The 17966-nt window shown below is 49.2% G+C and overlaps 1 protein-coding gene across 1 annotated transcript; it reads left to right on the forward strand.

Moving 5' to 3' along the window:
- The first annotated feature begins 2029 nt into the window (after positions 1-2029).
- LOC309601012 (E3 ubiquitin-protein ligase TRIM7-like) lies at positions 2030-12498 on the forward strand. The gene is made up of 7 exons (XM_082333763.1): positions 2030-2875; positions 3673-3768; positions 4097-4327; positions 6506-6528; positions 6997-7112; positions 7972-8007; positions 11049-12498. Exons 1-7 carry the CDS (start codon positions 2129-2131, stop codon positions 11561-11563), a joined length of 1764 nt encoding a protein of 587 aa, XP_082189889.1. The 5' UTR covers positions 2030-2128; the 3' UTR covers positions 11564-12498.
- Positions 12499-17966: the final 5468 nt, after the last annotated feature.

Here is a 17966-nt window from a genome sequence, read left to right on the forward strand (position 1 = left end):
CTGGGCAGGGAAAAGAGCTTTGGCACAGAGAAGGAGAGCAGAGCCAGAGCGGCTCGGGAGGAGGAGGAGGAGGGAAGGAGAGATCGGTGGGTGCCCAGGATAGATGCAATGGGGGAGGGGAAGGAATGGTAAGTGAGATGGGGCGGGGGGTGACAGAGGGGACAAATGGGGCAACCGAGGGCTGGGAAGGAGCAGGAGCTTGAGCGGCGCTGAAATGTCAGAGGCATCCAGGCTTCGAGCTGGTCTCCTTCGTCAGCGCATGGTGGAGCGACTGCCGCGGGCTGCCTCCCGCTTCGACCCCTCGGCCACCAGGCTCGGCCCCCACCTGGCCCCCACTAGCACCCTCCCGATGCAAAAGGTCGGGCGATTTGGGAGGATGCCCCTTTCCTACACCTCTGCTCCGAGGTACGCGGGGTCAGCTAGGGGCATAGGGAGGGCGGTGGGATGTGCTTGTCCGTCTGTCCAGAGGTCATCTGTATATATTTTTTTTTTTTTTTCCCCTTCTACCCACCTTGTTCTCCTGCTTTTCCCACTGGGCTGCCCGTTGTTTCTGTTGAGGTGTCTCACGCTTTTTTTGTTCTTTGCTATTTATGCATCTCCGGACAGCGTGTGGATTTCTCTCCAGCTCATAGGCCACCACTTCTTCCTTTCTGCAGAGATGTGATGAAAAATGTGTGCACGACATGGGAAAAATACATAGTTTGTGTTTATTTACAGATCAAGAGAAATGGAAAGTGGAAGAGAAAACAATTCCCCTTCCATAGGGCATGGGGTGTGTATGTGTGTATATATATATATCTATCTATATCTCAATGTATATGAGCAGGGGTAGGTAGATAAATATGCACAGAGGTGGAAGTGGTGGTCTGCAGAAAAATTCCTTTTCTGTAGGGAACTGTGTACATATAAATGGATATATATATATTGCATATATAGGGATATATGTGTGTACATATATATGCACCTATATATGAGTCTGTGTGAATATATACATATAAAAATATATATATATTCTGCTATTTGCCTGAGTCATTTGTTCTGTGTTATTTCTGTTCACAGACTAACGTGGGTCATAGCAAGCACTGGTATTCAGATTTTATTTTCCTATGAGAAGATGAGGGATTCCTTTCCAAGCCCAGAACTGTATTTAAACTGACCTGAAAAAGCTCATTTCCAGTCCCAAATGAGCAAGTCAGGCATGCATTTTCTGCTGATCCAGAAGTCTGATGCTCCTGTTTAGCAGATGCTAGAATACGCAAATGCCAGAAAAGTTTTAAAGTTACAAGAGAGGCTCAAGTGGAGGATGGATACCCCTCCTCAGTCTCTTCCCCAGCTGCAAAGGTATCGGGATGAACACAACCCCTACTACAAATCAGAAACCCTTTGCAGACCCCTGGCATCAGGATACCAAGACTGTTTTGCTCATATAACTCCTCCAGTACAACCTCTGGGGTTGGGATTTGTCTCCTCTTAGCACCAGATGTCTCCAAGGGAAAAAGCTCAACTTGGAGATGTCAGATCAACTGGGCATTTATGGATAGGATCACTCGATCTGTTTTCAAGTCCTCATTAGGAGAAGATGAATCACACTCCAGAAGTGCCTACATTTCTCTGTTGATGGTAATGTGCCCCCCCCCCCCCAGTAACTAGATGACTGTCACTCACTTTTATCTCTGTTGTCCATAACAAGAGCTTTGGTGACCTGCTCAGGTGGAGACAATCATATTCTAGACAAACCCCAGCCAAGAAAAGTCCTCATATATTAATTATCATTCCTATTTAATGCAAGACCTCCAAAGCTGCACAAAATGTTCTTGGAAGGCAAACAGTGGCTTTGAGATGCAGGACCCCAATCCGGAGGTTAATCTTTATGGATCTGGGAAACTCACCCCCAGATCTTGATATGGGCTTTGCATCCTTGTGTATTCCCCTTCTCCCATTGCTTTTTATGGCCCCTCTTGAGCCCTGGAGCTCAACCAAGTCATCTGAGTCCCCAGCTGAAGCTTCCAGGGTGAAATGGGTCTTTAACAAGAGCTCAGATGGTTACCTGGATCGTAGCCTAGAGCAGCTGTTAAACACAAGCCTGAGGACTCGGATCTTGCATTTAGCACCAGGTCAGCCAAAAGCAATGAGACCCAGATCTGGTGGCCATATCGCAAACGATTTCCCTTTTGCCACCTCCCTCCTGCAAAAAAAAAAAAAAAAAAAGACAGGGAACCCAGGATTTGTGGGGGAGCAAAGGGCAGGAACCTTCCTGCTTTCTTTTTCTTCCACCTATGTGTTGTCCCCTAATGCTGAGGTCTTTGTTACCAGTTTAAAGAAACCAGACACTGCAGAAGTGACCTCGGGCAGCGGGTTCGTTCCCGGAAGAGGAACGCCCACTTGGGGCTGGATGCCAAGCATTCATGTTCCGTGTTCAGCCCCGGTGAAATCAGTCCTCACCCGCAGGAGAGAGGCCATGGCGGCGGTGTTTCTGCCTGGCAATCTCCAGGATGAAGCCACTTGCTCCGTCTGCCTGGAGTTCTTCAAAGACCCTGTGTCCATTGAGTGCGGGCACAACTTCTGCCGGGCGTGCATCATCAAGAGTTGGAAGGACCTAGAGATGGACTTCCCCTGCCCGCAGTGCCGAGAGGTCTTCCAACAGAAGAGCTTCAGACCCAACCGGCAGCTGGCGAACATGTCTGAGATCATCAGCCAGTTCACCCTCCGCGGGGCCAAGGGTGCCGAGGAGGATGGGCTCTGCGCGAAGCACAGGGAAGCCCTGAAACTCTACTGCAAGGATGACCGGAGAACCATCTGCGTGGTGTGCGACAGGTCCCGGGAGCACCGGCCGCATGCCGTGGTACCCGTTGATGAGGCATCCGAGGAGTACAAGGTACCTGTCTGTTTGTCTGTCCGCCCTGAGACCCCCCCAGGTCTTTCTGCCTCCTGGCGACACGCGTTGTGCCATATGTTTGTGCTCAAGTCCCCGCATGGTCGCCCAGCTTTCCCATGCTCAGCCTTGGGCTCAGCCACCCTGCAAAGAGCTGGTTGCTGCTTTCTAGCTTTCCAAAGACCTGGAAAACGCCCTCCAGATATGCAAAACCCTCTCGTGAATTCATGTCATCTCTGCAGCGTGGGATTAAACACAGGGCAGCCAGGAGGCTGCGAGACACAGTTTCTCCCGTGCAAGCTCCTGCAAAAGCCCTGGGTTTGAGCCAAACGAACATCACGCTGCAAACACTACCTGCGGGCACCTACCTTATCGGTAGGGTAACAGGTGACGGAGCAAACACCCACATCTATTTTAGGTCTGGGCAAGCATCCAAAGATGAATATAAGTTGATAGAAGCCAGGCTGAGTTTTGTTTGTGCCAAGAGCAAAGGCAGAGGAGGTGGTAGCAGCAACCGATGAAAACAGCGCATGTACCCTCCCCTGGCATCCTCTGTCTCCTTTCTTTGTGCTCGCTGCATGCGTGCAAGCTTGTGGCGGTCCTTGGGGGTTGCAAACGTGGGTGTCTGGGTGCGCGTGGGCAGAGCTGAGCCAGCATGTTCACCCGGTGAGAGGGCCCCGGAATTTTTCTTGCAATCCTGCTTGTCTTTGCACGGCTGCAAGAACAAACCGTGCACAGGCAGAATAATGCAGTGAAAGAATGAAAGAAAATCCAATAATATCTTCTTTCTTTGTTCCTAGGAGAAAATCCAGGGACGCTTGGATTTCCTGAAAAAGGAGAGGCAAGAGCTACTGGAGTTTAAAGTGAATGATGATAAGAAAACCCAGGAGCTCTTGGTGCGTGCCCGCAATGCAGTGCTCTGGGGTGGTGGGGACACGGGTCCGGGTTGGGATGTGTGGAGGAAAACAAAGATAACGGCTGTTTGTGGAATAACTGCCCATGGCCTTTGCTCTCCCATCCCCACCCCTTTTCGAGGCTTTTGTCCAGGCATGCCACACGCAATGTCCCCTCGCCCCTCTCCAACTGAAGGCACCCAGTCTCACAAACAAGCCAGCAAGCAGCAGCAATGACACTGGCAGGTGCTCCAAAGTCACCAGGTGGCCCCTCTCCACCCCAAAATCATTGCACCAGCTTAAAACCCTTTTTACTGCGTTTCATTCCCAGAAAACCATCGAGAACGAGAGGCGGAAGCTGCTCTTGGAGTTTGAGAAGCTGCGGCAGTTCCTGCATGACCAGGAGCATATCCTCTTGGGACAGCTAGAGAAGATGGAGAAGAACATTGCCAAGAGGCAGAATGAGAACATCACCGACCTCTCCAAGGAGATCACGCTCCTCAACAAGCTCATCACGGAGCTGGAGGAGAAAATCCAGCAGCCCATGCTTGAGTTCCTCAAGGTGAGATGTTTGCTATGAAATGAACCTTCAGGTCTGAGCCATGACCCTTCTTCATCCTTTTTTAATGTGTTTCTGGATCCTGTAGACGTATTTTGAGGATAAATGTCCTTTTTTCCCCCCCACACCTTTAATGAGCAGATGGTGCTTGGCAGTGTCTGAGTGCCCTGAGCTCTGCTACGCCAGCAATGACACACAGCAACTATCTCTGGCTCAGGAACACCCTGACACAGAGGTGTGCTCTTCATATTTAATAATAAATAATTTTATTATTTATAATAAATAAATTCTGATAAATTTTTCTGATAAATTTTTCTTCCATGAATTTGCCTGGACCTTTCTAGCACACATAAATTCCTGTTTCAAGGTGTTCAAAGCTGAACTAGACCTTGCATGAAGAGCCACCACAGCGGTACTGGCTAGATCCTTAAATCAAGCAACTCCTTTTGCAAATCCAGGTCTTGATGGGTTTGCAACGCTGAAGGTTTGTAGCATGCGAAGTCGCAGATGTCCACTCCTCCAGCTTGCAGGCGTTGGTGAGGGCTGGGGATGGAGTTGAGCATAGAGGCACGTGGAGCTGAGCTCAGCAGGACACGGCTCCTTGCCAGTTTTCTCAGTGGAGTCCTGGCTGCAGAAGCTTGGCCGGGACCTGAAAGCAGAGCTGGGTTTTCAAGTCAAAACGAGCTATTAACCAAGCTGGAAAGTATGAGGGAGAGAGCAGATGGAGTCCAGGTATTGATTGCATTGCAAAGAAAGAAACTGGAGCCAATCCAGCCCTCCCTGTTACCCAAATCTCCTTCGCAGATGAAGTGAGGTTTGGAAAACAAGCCCGAGCTGCCCATCCCAAAATCAAGCAGTCCTGTCCCCCACTGAATGGCAGATGGGTGACCTTCTTTTAGTTGAGGATGTTTTGATTAAACTAAGTAGATTGAGCTGCTGGTGCACACAGATCTACAGAGTTAAATTCCCTCCCAGGCAGCAGTGAAAGCACTGCAAATATTTGCAGATGGTTTCAGTACTTGGCTATGGGTGAAAACTCATTTCACGTGGTCTTTGCTCAGCCCTCGTCAATGCGCGCAGAAATGATCCTGCAACAATAGGGGATATTTTTTTAAAAGGCCACTTTGGAAACCCTTAGTCAGCTCCAGAGTCCTTTTCCATTCCGTGGGAGATGGGTATGGCTTTGTGTCGCCTTTGGATCACATCCAATGTACTCGCCACAGTTTACGCTCTTCTTTACATTATTTTAAAGGCATCAGAAAGGGCTAATGGTGGCACGGACTGGACTAAGCATGGGCTTCCTCTCAGTGAATTTTCACCACGTAGCAACTAGTTATTATTATAGATATTTTAACCTATAATTTACCTCCATAATTTACCCTTCCTGAGGGCAAATAATTTCCACTGTCAGGACATGCATCCCAGGGTGGGATGAATCACCTGTTGGAGGCACCCTAAACTCTTCTTGGTGGTGACCAGACCATGGCAGTCCAGATATCGTGGAGACATAGATGCGCAAGTTTAATGCCAGCTTTCTAGGTGGCCAAGTTACGGTAGATGATGCCCCTTTGGCTCTTAGGCAGGTGGATACTTGCAGGTGTCTTTCTGTATCTCAAGACTTCACATGGAACAGGTTGATAGGACCCTCTCAGAAGTGGGAGACCAGCAGAGAGATCTTTAGAGCATCTCAAAGGCTGCCAGATGCCTACATCTGTGTTCATAACAACAGCGATCAAATAATGGAATAGGAAACAGAGGTTTTTGTTACCACCACTCTAGAAGATACTCCTAACACACCCTGGGCAAGCTGGCATGCTTTGAGCAGCGCGTTGGATGAGAGACCTCCAAAGGCACCTTCCAACCTAAACCACATCATGACTCTATGGGCATAATAAACCTGGAGTATTGCGCACAGGAGCATCTGGGAGGCTTGGTTCCCCTCAGAAGCAGCTGGGTCTTTAGCTGCTGCAGACATTTGGGTGGGATTTGGTGGGACTGTGGCTTTCCAAAGCTGAAAGCAAACACTTGAGGCATGGATCCGTGCCTGCGTGTTGCAGCCATAAGGGATGGCTGCCCTGGCTGGGTTTGCTGAAGGGGAATTGCTCTCATGCTGTCTGAGCCAGGGGAGATGTAGCACACGTTGCACAGGGATTTCACTCAGTCTCTCTTTTTCCTTTCTAGGACGTGATGAACATCATAAGCAGGTATGGAGTGCTGCTTCTCCCCTTCTTTCATGTTTTTTTCTCCCACCAGCACTGTTTAAAGGTCAGTGTTTGCAGTCCAGATGCCCAGGGAGGCACCGGGGTAGACAGAGCTTGCCTCCTACTCGGTGCAAGCCCTGGGTCTCTTCCAGCTTCTTGGAAAACTTAGCATTATCACAAAGTCCTTTCCTACTAGGCAGTTTCTTCAAAGGTCAAGTGAGACCAGAAACCCCGAGTCATCTTATTTGCCTGATACACAATTCACCCAGGGCAACGGTTTAGGCACCACTTAAGCCCTGAAAATGAAATTTAAGCTGCAACAGGAGCAGCTGAGTGAGGGCAACCCAGCACAGACACCCTTTCCAACAGCGGGACGGGGTGGGAGCATTGCACACTGCCAACTGCAAATGAAAAAAAAAAAAAAGGGGAATAGCAATGATTTTCTTATTGTTTTTATTTTTTCCTTTGCAGAAGTGATGATGTGAAGTGCCAGAAGCCCGTGCCGGTATGCACGGATATGAAAATGCACATCTGCAATTTCTCCCTCAAGACCGTCGTCCTTGAGAAAGTCTTAAAGAAATTCAGAGGTACGTGGAAACGAACCCGGGAGGTTTAAAATAGGCCTGGCCTTTAGCAGGTGTCGGGGAAAAGGGATGAGGAGTGCTGGGGATGCTGCGGATGTCTTGCAGTCCCTTAGCACATGCCTGGCCAGCAGTCCCGAAATAGGAGAATAAATTATGTTGGAAAGGACTTCTGGAGATGTGCGTGAACAGGAGGAGACTCGCTCTGTCAGGCTGCCAGTGAAGGAGATGCAGGATTTTTTTAAAGAGGGAAACCCCTGAATCTGGCACATCGATTTTAGTGCAATAAAGCCTGCAATTTTCACATCCCAAATAGTTTGAGGCCGGGAGAGCCAAGCTTTGCATTTAAAAACCAACCCCTTGCAGTAATGCAGCAAAGCCATGAGATGGTGCTGAGGGATTTGGAAAGGAAGCAAACACCAGAAAGCAGATCTGGAAGAGAAAATCCCTAAATGCAAACTATGCCCTGGAGCAATAATAGGCTTAAAGTATTGTACAAAAAGCTTGAAACCCATAAGACAACGAGGAGAACAAAATATGGCAGGGCACGATAAATAAGGCTTAAAGAAATTCTGCATTCTCTTGATGTTGAGAAGCTTTTTTTTTTTTTTAAGGCTTTTTTTGCTAAAAATTGAAAAAAAAAAAAAAAAAGCAGAAGTTTCCCCTGTTGCTTGTCCCCATTGCACAAGCTGGCGGGAGCTGGCATTGCTCCGTCCTCAGCTCTTGCTGCCTGTCGAGTCCCATGCCGGCAAAGGCGGCACTTTGGCAATGTGGTGTGGGTGTAAATGTCCCCATAAAGGGGATTTTTGTGGTTCCCTCTGGCGCTCTCGGTGTTGCCATTTACTTGCCTGTCTCTTCTTTTCAGAAAACCTGCAAGATGAACTGGGAAGAGGTGAAAAAGGTAAAAGGAAAATATTTAAGACGTAGAGCCCTGGAGCAAAGACTTTAAATTGTGGTTGTAATTTGCAAAGCTGGCTTTGCAAAGCCAAAGAGAGGGGGAAAAAAAAAAAGAAAAAAGGCACTCTAGATTTCTTTTTTTTTTTTAATTTCTTCTCTCTCGATGATTTCCAGATCCAGCCTGCTCAGTTCGAGAGTCAAAAGACGATTTTTCTAGCTGACGCCGGGGATCTGACAGCTAAGCTAGGTCCTTTCTGCCTGTTTACACTTAACAAAACTACAGTGCGGAACGGAAAGAACAGATATTTGAACCCAAAAATGGATTCATACCCTTTCAAGTCACAATCTGCTTTAAGTCTGCCAGATGTGCTCTGTGGCCCATGGTCGGGCTCCTGTTTCCACCAGGGTTTGGGATGGAGGGTGTGAGCGCTCCATAATCTGCTCCAGTGCAAAGTCAGATGACTTAAATTCTGTGGAAAGCTGTTGAAATCGTGGCTGTGGGCAGGCGGTTGCTCTCAGATCATGCCATGCCGGAGAAGACTTGCTCACCGGCTCTCCTGGGTTGGCAAAGGAGTGAGTTCACGTGAGAGGTCAAGAATTTGCAACCGGCAAAACCAGCCCAGGTTGGCTCTTTCAATGCTGGACGAACTTCTGCTTTGCTTCACCAGCAGCAGTGAGGACAGGGGAATGCCAGCGGGCCGGGAAACCACGGTGATGGGCTCTGCAGTGGTTCTGACACCAGCCTGAGCCTTCTGACTTTGCACTGCGGTGGGTGCAGATGCTGTTAAAATCTGCCCCCATCCTCCAGCTCCAGCTCCCGTGGTGTGAAGGTTGCATAGCCATGCCCAGAGCAGCCAGAGTCACCCCAGCAAAGCAGAGCCCTCTTTTTGAAGAGAAGGCTTTTTCTTGCTTTTAAGCTGGTGGTCTTCAGCATGGGGCTTGCAGACCCCTTGGGGAAGGCAAAGGAGGACGAGCCACAGGTTGGATCCTTTCCGAGGACCATCCAGCTTAGAGGGGCCAGACTCTGCTCACAAACATCCCCAGACACCTCTGGAAAATGCCAAGGGGATGGCAAAGCAAAAGCAGAAAGGGTGATGACCACCGTTTAAAAGCAAAATGGCAAAACGACCCTCACTGCATGTCCATGGTGGTGTGTGTGCATGTGTAGAGGTATAACTTGGCTGGTGCATTATACCAGCAAACCCTCTGAAAGCAGATTGGGCCACAGCTTATGCTGCAGAGAGCTGGGGGATCAAGGGGTGAAGAAGGGACCGGCCAACCCCTCGTAGCAGTCATTGAATCCCACTCCTCTGACTGCCTTAGTTCATCTTTTCCAAGAGCTTTGAATGCTCTTATTTTTATTTTTTTATATGACACCTGAGCTCCTGGAGTCATATTATTTTTTTTTAAAATCAAGCCAAATCATCATTCACAGCCCCTGCAGCTGAGTCGAAGCTCAAACCCAAATCTTAATGACTCCAGCAGCTGGAGATGCAAGAGGAGGGAAGGAAAACACCTTTTAAAGATAAGATGGGCATCAAGGAAATTTGCTCATCCAACCCATTTCCCCTAACTTTTGCTAATGGACACTTGGAAAGGACTTATCTTTTGGTCTGATATAACAGTGCAAAATGCAGGAGATGTTATTTTAAAGCCAAACTCCCAGTTTTGGGGAGGAACCTGGTGCTTAAGTTTTAAAGGAAAAAAGGACCTACCCTTTCCTGTGGTTGCTATCACTTTTTCGACCCCTGTGAAACAACATGAAGCTTTCGATCCCATCGTGGGTCTTTTTGGACTCCATATGCAATTTTCAGGCCCAAATCTATGCATTTTGAAAGAACATAAAGACCTTTAGCTAAATAAACTCTGGTGCTGTATCCAACACGTTTCAGCTCCGAAGGTCCCATCTTAGATTCCCCCAAAGGGTCTCATTCATTCATGGCAACTTTGCTGACTACAACCACAATTTGAGGTCACTAACGTGCTCACTGTTTCCTTTGAGCCTGATTTTGGAAGGGGAAAAGATGTTAGTATCAAACTTCATCTACATGCATGTTTCTTTTGGGCTGCCCAGATGTGATCTGGTGTGTAAAGATGCCCTTAGGTCATGGCTTTCCATGAGGACTTGTCATCATGGGGTACTTTGGGGACAGGTACTCAGCAATTTATGATCTGAGGGGTGTGTGTACCCCATCTTGTGTGTTGTACATCAGATGAGCCAGAAACAAAAAGAAAAACAAACATCAGTTTTTTTGGGAAAAAAGTCTCGATCTAAGGTCCATTTTTACTGTATATAGTGCTAATCATTTGCATGTGGTTTTATCATGTTCTTTGCTCCTAATGGCCCTATGTTGTTGTTTTTACCCCATTTCTTAGCAGCAGCAGCATGAGTTTTGCCCTCCCATGAAGGGACTTGGGGTGTCAACGTGGGAGGACAAATGAGTCCCCCCGGTCAGCGTTTGAGGGGTGCTGGCTGGTGGCGTTGCTGGAGGATCATGAGCTGATCAAAGAGCCAAAGACTACAACACGGTTGTAGGGCTCCCTCTAGGACATTTTGAACCGGATCTTGGTCCTTAACGTACCATGATTTGCTTTGTGGTGGTGTTCTTCACCCTCAGTTGGTGGGGCTTAACCCTAGTGAGGATGTGAAAAGGTGAGGTAGATGCTTATCCCAGATCTTTAACTGGGACCTTCCTCACCCACCTCCAAGTTTCTCACACACGTGGCTTGTCCCTGTGTGCTGGTAGAGAGAAGCAGCATATTTGTTAACATCGAAAATTACTCCTCTTGAAATGAGCCCCAAGCCTCCAGGCTTCCTGCAGAGTCAATGGTGAGAGGAGGCATCTCAAGAACCTCAAAGCCAAACCGATGTCTGAACTTGGTGAACTTGGCTTTCCTTCACCACAGACTGTCCAGGGAGCTGAAGAGGAGCAGTTCTTGAGGCTGGGATGTGGTTCAGCAACTGATAAAAACATCCCCAGCTTGGGCTTTCAACTGTTAAAATTCTTATTGAGTTACTATCGCTGTCATTGCTGTCATCAACAGAGGACCTGACCCTGGACCCTGATTCGGCAAACCACCTCCTCATCCTCTCTGCAGACCTCAAGAGCGTGAGGATGGGCTGTAGGAAACAGGAGCTGCCCGATAACCCCAAGAGATTTGACACGAACTCGCGGGTGCTGGCTACCACGGGCTTCAAGTCGGGAAGACATTACTGGGAAGTGGAGGTGGGGGCCTCGGACGGTTGGGCCTTCGGCGTGGCCAAGGAGTCCGTCAGGAGGAAAGGTCTGACGCAGTTTTCCCCCGAAGAAGGGATCTGGGCAGTGCAGCAAAACGGAGGTCGCTACTGGGCGGTCACCTCGCCTCAACGCACCCCGCTGTGCCTCAGCCAGAAACTCAATAAGGTCAGGGTGTACCTGGATTACGAAGGGGAAGAAGTCTCCTTCTACAACGCTGACAACATGCAGCACATCTTCACCTTCAACGTCGCCTTCCAAGAGAAGGTGTTCCCTCTCTTTTCAGTCTGTTCCACTGTTACCTACATCAAACTTTGCTCCTGAGACTTCTCATGGGCTTCGCTGAGGACCTGTCTCCACGGTCTTCACTGGATGGTGCGTGGACAGCAGTGATGAGCACAAGAGACTCTCAAATCAACCATGCAGCCTGGTTCGTTGGTACATAGGCAGGCAGATAGCTGATAGATGGGCAACCAGGTAGTCAGGGAAAAAGATCACGAGGAGGGTCTTCAGATCAGCTTAAAACAGAGCACAGCTATTGCAATCATCAGCAATCCCCAGAAAGTTGTGGTCACCATCTTAAACCCATCTCTGAACCAACTCACCTCTTCAGTGAGAAGGAAACCACCGGTAGTCGGTTTGTGGCTCCAAGTGATAACGGATGGGTCTTTTTCTTTTCTTGTGTGGGTCTAAGGGTCAATATTAGAGCTAGTGGGAAGTTTTGGAGTGGACCCTCCACCCCTTCAACAAGTGTCAATGACTTAAAAATGACATGTTTAGTGGGCAAATGTCCTGGGGGAAAGGTGAAGGGAGTGACACCAAGCAGAGCACTTTGGACATCCATCCAAAGCCAGAACAGGCAAAGCTCCTTTCTATTTGATCAAGTGAAACCAAATTAGAAAGTTTTGCTCCCCCTGAAGTGAATTTAATGGGGATTTTCCCATTGTTTTATTATGCTGTTGCTCCCAACAAACTGTAGTCGCAACCTCTGTGCCAAAAGTAGAAACCCTGCCCACGTGCCTTCACTCCTCCAAGATTTAGGAGGAGGTAATTAGGTTTATTAACTGCTCCTGGAGAGTGGCTGGATTTCAGTGAGCCAGGATGCTCAGTGAGGATGCTCACACCCTCGTGCTGGGCTCTGTGAGGGGTTATAAGAGTCTCAGCTGGAGTTCCTGGCTTTTTGCCTCTTGCTCCTGCTGAGAAGAAAGGTCCCCAATGAAGGGTGGGTGCCTGGTTGCTTATTCCAGCTGGTGCTCCTACAATCTAGGGTAATAATTGTACTCCAAAGGCCATTTTTGTGATGTTGAGATGGTGGCCTGAGCTGTCCCAGGTGATCTAAACCATGTGGCCACCAAGATCTGACCTGTCTTGGAGCCAAGCTGGGGTTGAAGAGATGCTGTGGGCTTTTGGTTGCCCTCTCCATCAGCTCGTGTAAGTGCTCTGTGCTTCAGATCTCTGTCCGTGGCTCCTCTGGGCAGGAGGGAGGTATTGCTGCTACTCCGGCAAAGGCTGAAAGGTGCTTTTTTTTTTTTTTTTTTTTTTGTGAAGCAACAGATGTTAATGTTGCTCAGGTGTGTTTGTCCTACTGGATGTGAGCAAGACCCATGTTTCTGAATTTTGGTGCTCCTGTGTAACTCCTCCTGCGGTCCCCTCTACGTAGAAGATCTTGTTTCCAACCCCTCAAGGCTGTCCTGCTTTGCCCATAGTAATGTAGACTTCGGGTGCTGAATCTTGTATTTCCTCAGGCTCTCTTTCCTGCTCACTTGTCAGCAAAATCACCCATTTACCTTTGTCTTCTGTTTTCTTTTCCTGGAAATCCTCACTCTTCGCCAAGACAGCAAACGTTTAACACCCGGCTTGCTTCGTTCGCTGTTGCTTTTGCCAAAACAAAGCAGCCTTTAAAAAATAATAAGCGTATTATTGTCCGAAGTGATGAAAAAATATGGTTTCTGGTTTTGGGTATTGTTGGGCGGCTTTTTAACCTTTTCTAGAAAACATGTTAAACCTCTTTAGGAAATATGGGGGAGGGGAAAAGCTTTTTTTAATTATGAACAACATTTCCTGGCCAGCTCTAAGGTGAGAAAGACATTTCTATGCATAGTTGATCTTCATATGTGCTCAAACCTACTGCCAAACCCCTGTTCAACCCCAGTGCTGAGAAACTGTGGGTTGAACAAGTGCATTTCCTACATTTTAGGGTTTTTAAACCCCTTCTCTGCAGTAAATCCACGCCACGGCAGCAGAATAAGATGAAAACGCTGTAGTCCCCTCCTAGGGCACGCAGATCCCGTGCGTGCAGATGGGTGGTTGCCCTGAACGCCTTCAATTGCTCCACCAGCTTGTGCCCTGGGTTGTGAAGATGTGTGGTCTATCGAAGGCCACCTTAGACCCGTGCAAAGGGTGACATCAAAACCCAAACGGACCAGAAGTGGAATGAATCCATAAGAAAACATCTTTATGTTGCTAACTGGGTGAAGAGGTGCTTATTTTTCCAGGTTTACAGGTGTATCTTCCCATGCATCATTGAAGGTTTTCTCTGAGCACAGCTGAGCCCTTGGCTCTGTCCCAAATAACGGAAATCTGGCGTAGCTACTGGAGATGACGCACAATCCATCTCCTATGAGATGCATTAATGCAGGATCAGGTGAATTTACGATGCCGTTAGTCATAAAAAGAGCTGGGGGTGACTGATTTAGGCATGAACGTCTCCATTGTCAGCTGGTGGGTTGTTTCCTATCCTGAGAGTCTACTTTTTTCTTTTTTTTAAATGAGTTTGGCTTTAAATCCACATTATTTAAAGCTGCAGCAACTTTTATAAAGGTCAAACTGTGAACAGGTGAGCAAAATGCCTGAATTTTCTAAGCTCCATCCATTGCTGAAGCTATGCCACTGTAGAAATCGTATAAAGAAACAGAAAACCCCAAGAATAAGAAAGGCATTAGCAGGAGATGTGGTATTTCTTATGTCAGGACTTTGTGTTTGTCTTGTTTGTACGTGAGAAATGCTGGTTCTGCAAACCACAGGAAGCAAAAAACGTCCCCTGAGCGGATTTGAAACCTCCCAGACGGTTCCGAGCCCACGTGCGGGAAATAAAATGTGAAGGTGCTACCTGTGCTCCTCTTCTCCTGTTTATTATTCCCAACGGGCTGGAGAACATCAGAATTGGGGTTTGAAGGATTGTGCTGCTCGGTATTTCAGTCTAAAGAAAGCATTTAAGTGAAGGCACATATATATTGGGGTGAAGGCACATGTATTGGGGTGGGGTTTTTTCCCCCCCCACATCTGTTTATGTTAAACACAACCCCAACATTTGCATATTCCTCAAGCCAGGGCTGCAATAAAAAGCTGAAGATAAAGACCGAGCCAACCTTTGCCTTTAGACAGCCTTAGCGGGGAGAGAGGGGCGTCACCACCCGGGTCATGCCGGCAGCAACGCGGGGCTTTCCTCGCTGCCTGTATTTTGGCAAAACCACCTGCAAAAAAAAAAAAAAAAGATGCTGGAGTTGCCAAGGGCTGAGCCCCGACTGTTGTGGTGGTTCAGCGTAGGGGCTGAACCCCAGTTTTTGGTGGTTTAGGGGTGCACCGGGGGTTTCTGGTTGTGCCATGCTCCTCGCTGCTGCTGTTTGTCCTTGTGTTTAGCGCAGCTGGCCCAAGGTGGTGCTTAGGACAAATTTTGGGGGGCGATGGGATTGGGGGCGATGCGGCCAGTTTTGGGGTTCCCCCCTGGTGACCAGCACGGAGGGGGTTTTCCTCGTGCCGGCTCCATAGCTCAGGGGTTAGAGCACTGGTCTTGTAAACCAGGGGTCGCGAGTTCAAATCTCGCTGGGGCCTCAGCCCTTTTCTTTGCTCTTTTCCTCCCCAAAAACGCGATCGTTTTCCTCCACGCCGGGAGCGGGGGGAGCTGAGGGCGGCGGCCGGGGGGGGTCGGGACCGGGGCCGGGCCGGACCCGCTCCGAGCACCGACAGCCGCACCGGGAGAGGCGCTTGCAGCGCGGCTCGTTGGTCTAGGGGTATGATTCTCGCTTTGGGTGCGAGAGGTCCCGGGTTCAAATCCCGGACGAGCCCGATTTTTATTCCCCCCCTCCTTCTTTTTCCCATTTGGTGTTTTTTTAAATAATATATTTTTTTTTAAATAAAGATTTTAAGTATTTTAATTAATTATTTCCCCTTCCCTCCGCAGCTTTTTGAAGTCCCATCCCAGCTGCAGCGTTCTCGGCAGCTCACTGGGAAAACCCACGGCAGGGAGGAAAAGAAAAACCAGGTTCCTTTGTGCCGTTGCGCGGCTCAGGCGTCTGAGTTTCCCTGTGGCTTGTAAATCAGCCCTTCCCTGCTCACATCTCTCGTCACCCTCCCAAACCAGGCAAAGAAGCGGCGATGGCTGCAGGCAGCCTCCCCGGGCCTCCGCTTTTGCATAAATCTCACGGTTTGTGCACAGCGGCGTAAATTCGGCGTTTCCCATTGCAGAAAAGCTGTGGATACGCAGAAACGCTCCAGATCTTTCCCTCGTGGGCTGTTACCTCTCCTGTGCTGATCTTGGCTCGGTCCCCATGGAAAAAAAAAATTATTAATAGCAACAGTGAATAAGCAGCTCCTGCTGTGTATAACTCTAGAAATAAAAATCGTTCGGGAGCGGGGGTGAATCCAGGGCAGGACAAGAGGTAAGCGAGAGAAATAAATTCTTTTTCCCCCCAGAGAAACACACAAAACTCTGGCTCATTTTAACAGCTTTGCCCAAGAAGGATGAGCAAGAGGTACTGCAACTTGCATTATAATCCTCTCTTCTTCCCCAAAGGGATATACTATTAATTATTTCCCAAGCAGTCCATAGGGAATAATAAAGAATATTAAGTTACTCAAGCGAAAGCACAGAAAAAATAATCAAGGGCAGTCCAGTGCCTGTGTATGGCTGTGCGCACACCCCCGCCACCACCAGCCTTGCAGGAAGGTGGAAACTGCACAGAAATAATACAATTACGGCCAGAAATAATGCAAAAAACAAGTGGTTTTCTGCCTCTTGAACCCGCTGAACCTCCATTACACCCTGCAGCAGGGAGTCTCCCAGCTCAGCCAAATCCTGCGGCTCTTTTTGGCTGCGCCAGCTGCTGATTTCTCATCCTGAGCAGCAAAAATTCATTTCCCCCCCCCTTTATTTCCGCCCTGAGCGTGATGTTACTGGCCTCGGTTTAGGGACCCGAGCGTCGCTCGTCCGCGCACAGGCCATGTGTGTGCACAGGAGCTTACACACGTGTTTTTCCCTCCCAAAACAGCCAAGTGGGGGGGAAGACGTGGATAAAACAGGTCAACCCCCCCCCCCTTAATCCCCTCGGTTGGTGCTGGGGTGCAGGAGACCGCGGAGAGCGTTATAGGGGGGAGCCCCCTGCGTGGGTTTCTGTAGTGTAGTGGTTATCACGTTCGCCTAACACGCGAAAGGTCCCCGGTTCGAGACCGGGCAGAAACACCTCCTTTTTTCTTTTTCCTCTCCCCCTCCCCTGTTCTTGGTGGGTAAAAAATGATTCGACTGATGTGAAAAAAAAAAAAAAAAAAACCACCAAACCCACAGCTCAAACTTTGGACCAACGCGCTGCTTTTTTTTCTTCAAGGATGACGGGGATGACTAGGAGGGAGGGGAAGCAGGTGGCCTGGTTTGCCTGGGGAGGAGGAGGGAAAGGGAAGGGGGAATAATGGGGTGATAAAGGGGAAGATGGAGAGAAAAAAGGAGGGGGAAAAAGATCCTGGCAGCGGTGGGATTCGAACCCACGCCCCCGAAGAGACTGGAGCCTTAATCCAGCGCCTTAGACCGCTCGGCCACGCTACCCTGCGGGAGGCGCTGCTGGCGCCTTGCTTTGCTGTCCGGCTCCTTCCTCATCCCCATCCCCATCCTCATCCCCATCCCCATCCTCATCTTCATCCCTATCCCCATCCTCATCCTCATCCCCATCCCCATCCCCATCTCTGCCTCTGTCCCATCCCCATTCTTATCCCAGTCTCCAGCCCACCCCCATCCCCATTCTTATCCCAATCTCCAGCCCCATCCTCATTCCCATCCCCACCCCATCCCCATTCCTATCCCCATCTCCAGCCCATCCTCATCCCCATTCCTATCCCCATCTCCAGCCCATCTTCATCCCCATTCCTATCCCAATCTCCAGCCCATCCCCATCCCCATTCCTATCCCAATCTCCAGCCCCATCCCCATCCTTATCTCACTCTCCATCCCAGCCCCAGCCCCACCTCCATCCCCATCCCATTCTCACCCCCATCCCACCCCAAACCCTCCTGCAAATAAATCAGGGAAAGCCATCAGGGCTGTCTGGGGCCGAGAGGAGCTATTTGCCCACCTGGCTCTGGAGGAGCATCAGTGTCTGGTTCTGCTAATCAGACCTAAGCCAGGTCCCACAGTCAGAATCAGCTGCTTAAGCCCGTCTAACGTTAAACTGCTCCTCCTGTTCTACCCTCCCTTGGGGCCACATTCCTGCCCTTTCCTTTGAATCAGGGATCTTGCAACTTCACCCCAGCCAGACCAGTTGAATCACGCATCTCCCACCGGTTGGGCTGTGAGAAAAGAAATCCCGCGTTTGATCTTTATCGGCAGGTTACCTTTTTGTGCTGGAGCCAAGGATGAAGGCAGCGTCGTGGAAGCAGCAGCTTATGACGGTTTTTTGCAAAACTTCCTTTTCCTTCACCCAAACGCCACAGCGGCCGCTGCAGAGAGCCGTTCTGCAGAAAA

Source organism: Platalea leucorodia (assembly GCF_965183815.1).
Source record: "Platalea leucorodia genome assembly, chromosome: 28".
Lineage (NCBI taxonomy): Eukaryota > Metazoa > Chordata > Aves > Pelecaniformes > Threskiornithidae > Platalea > Platalea leucorodia.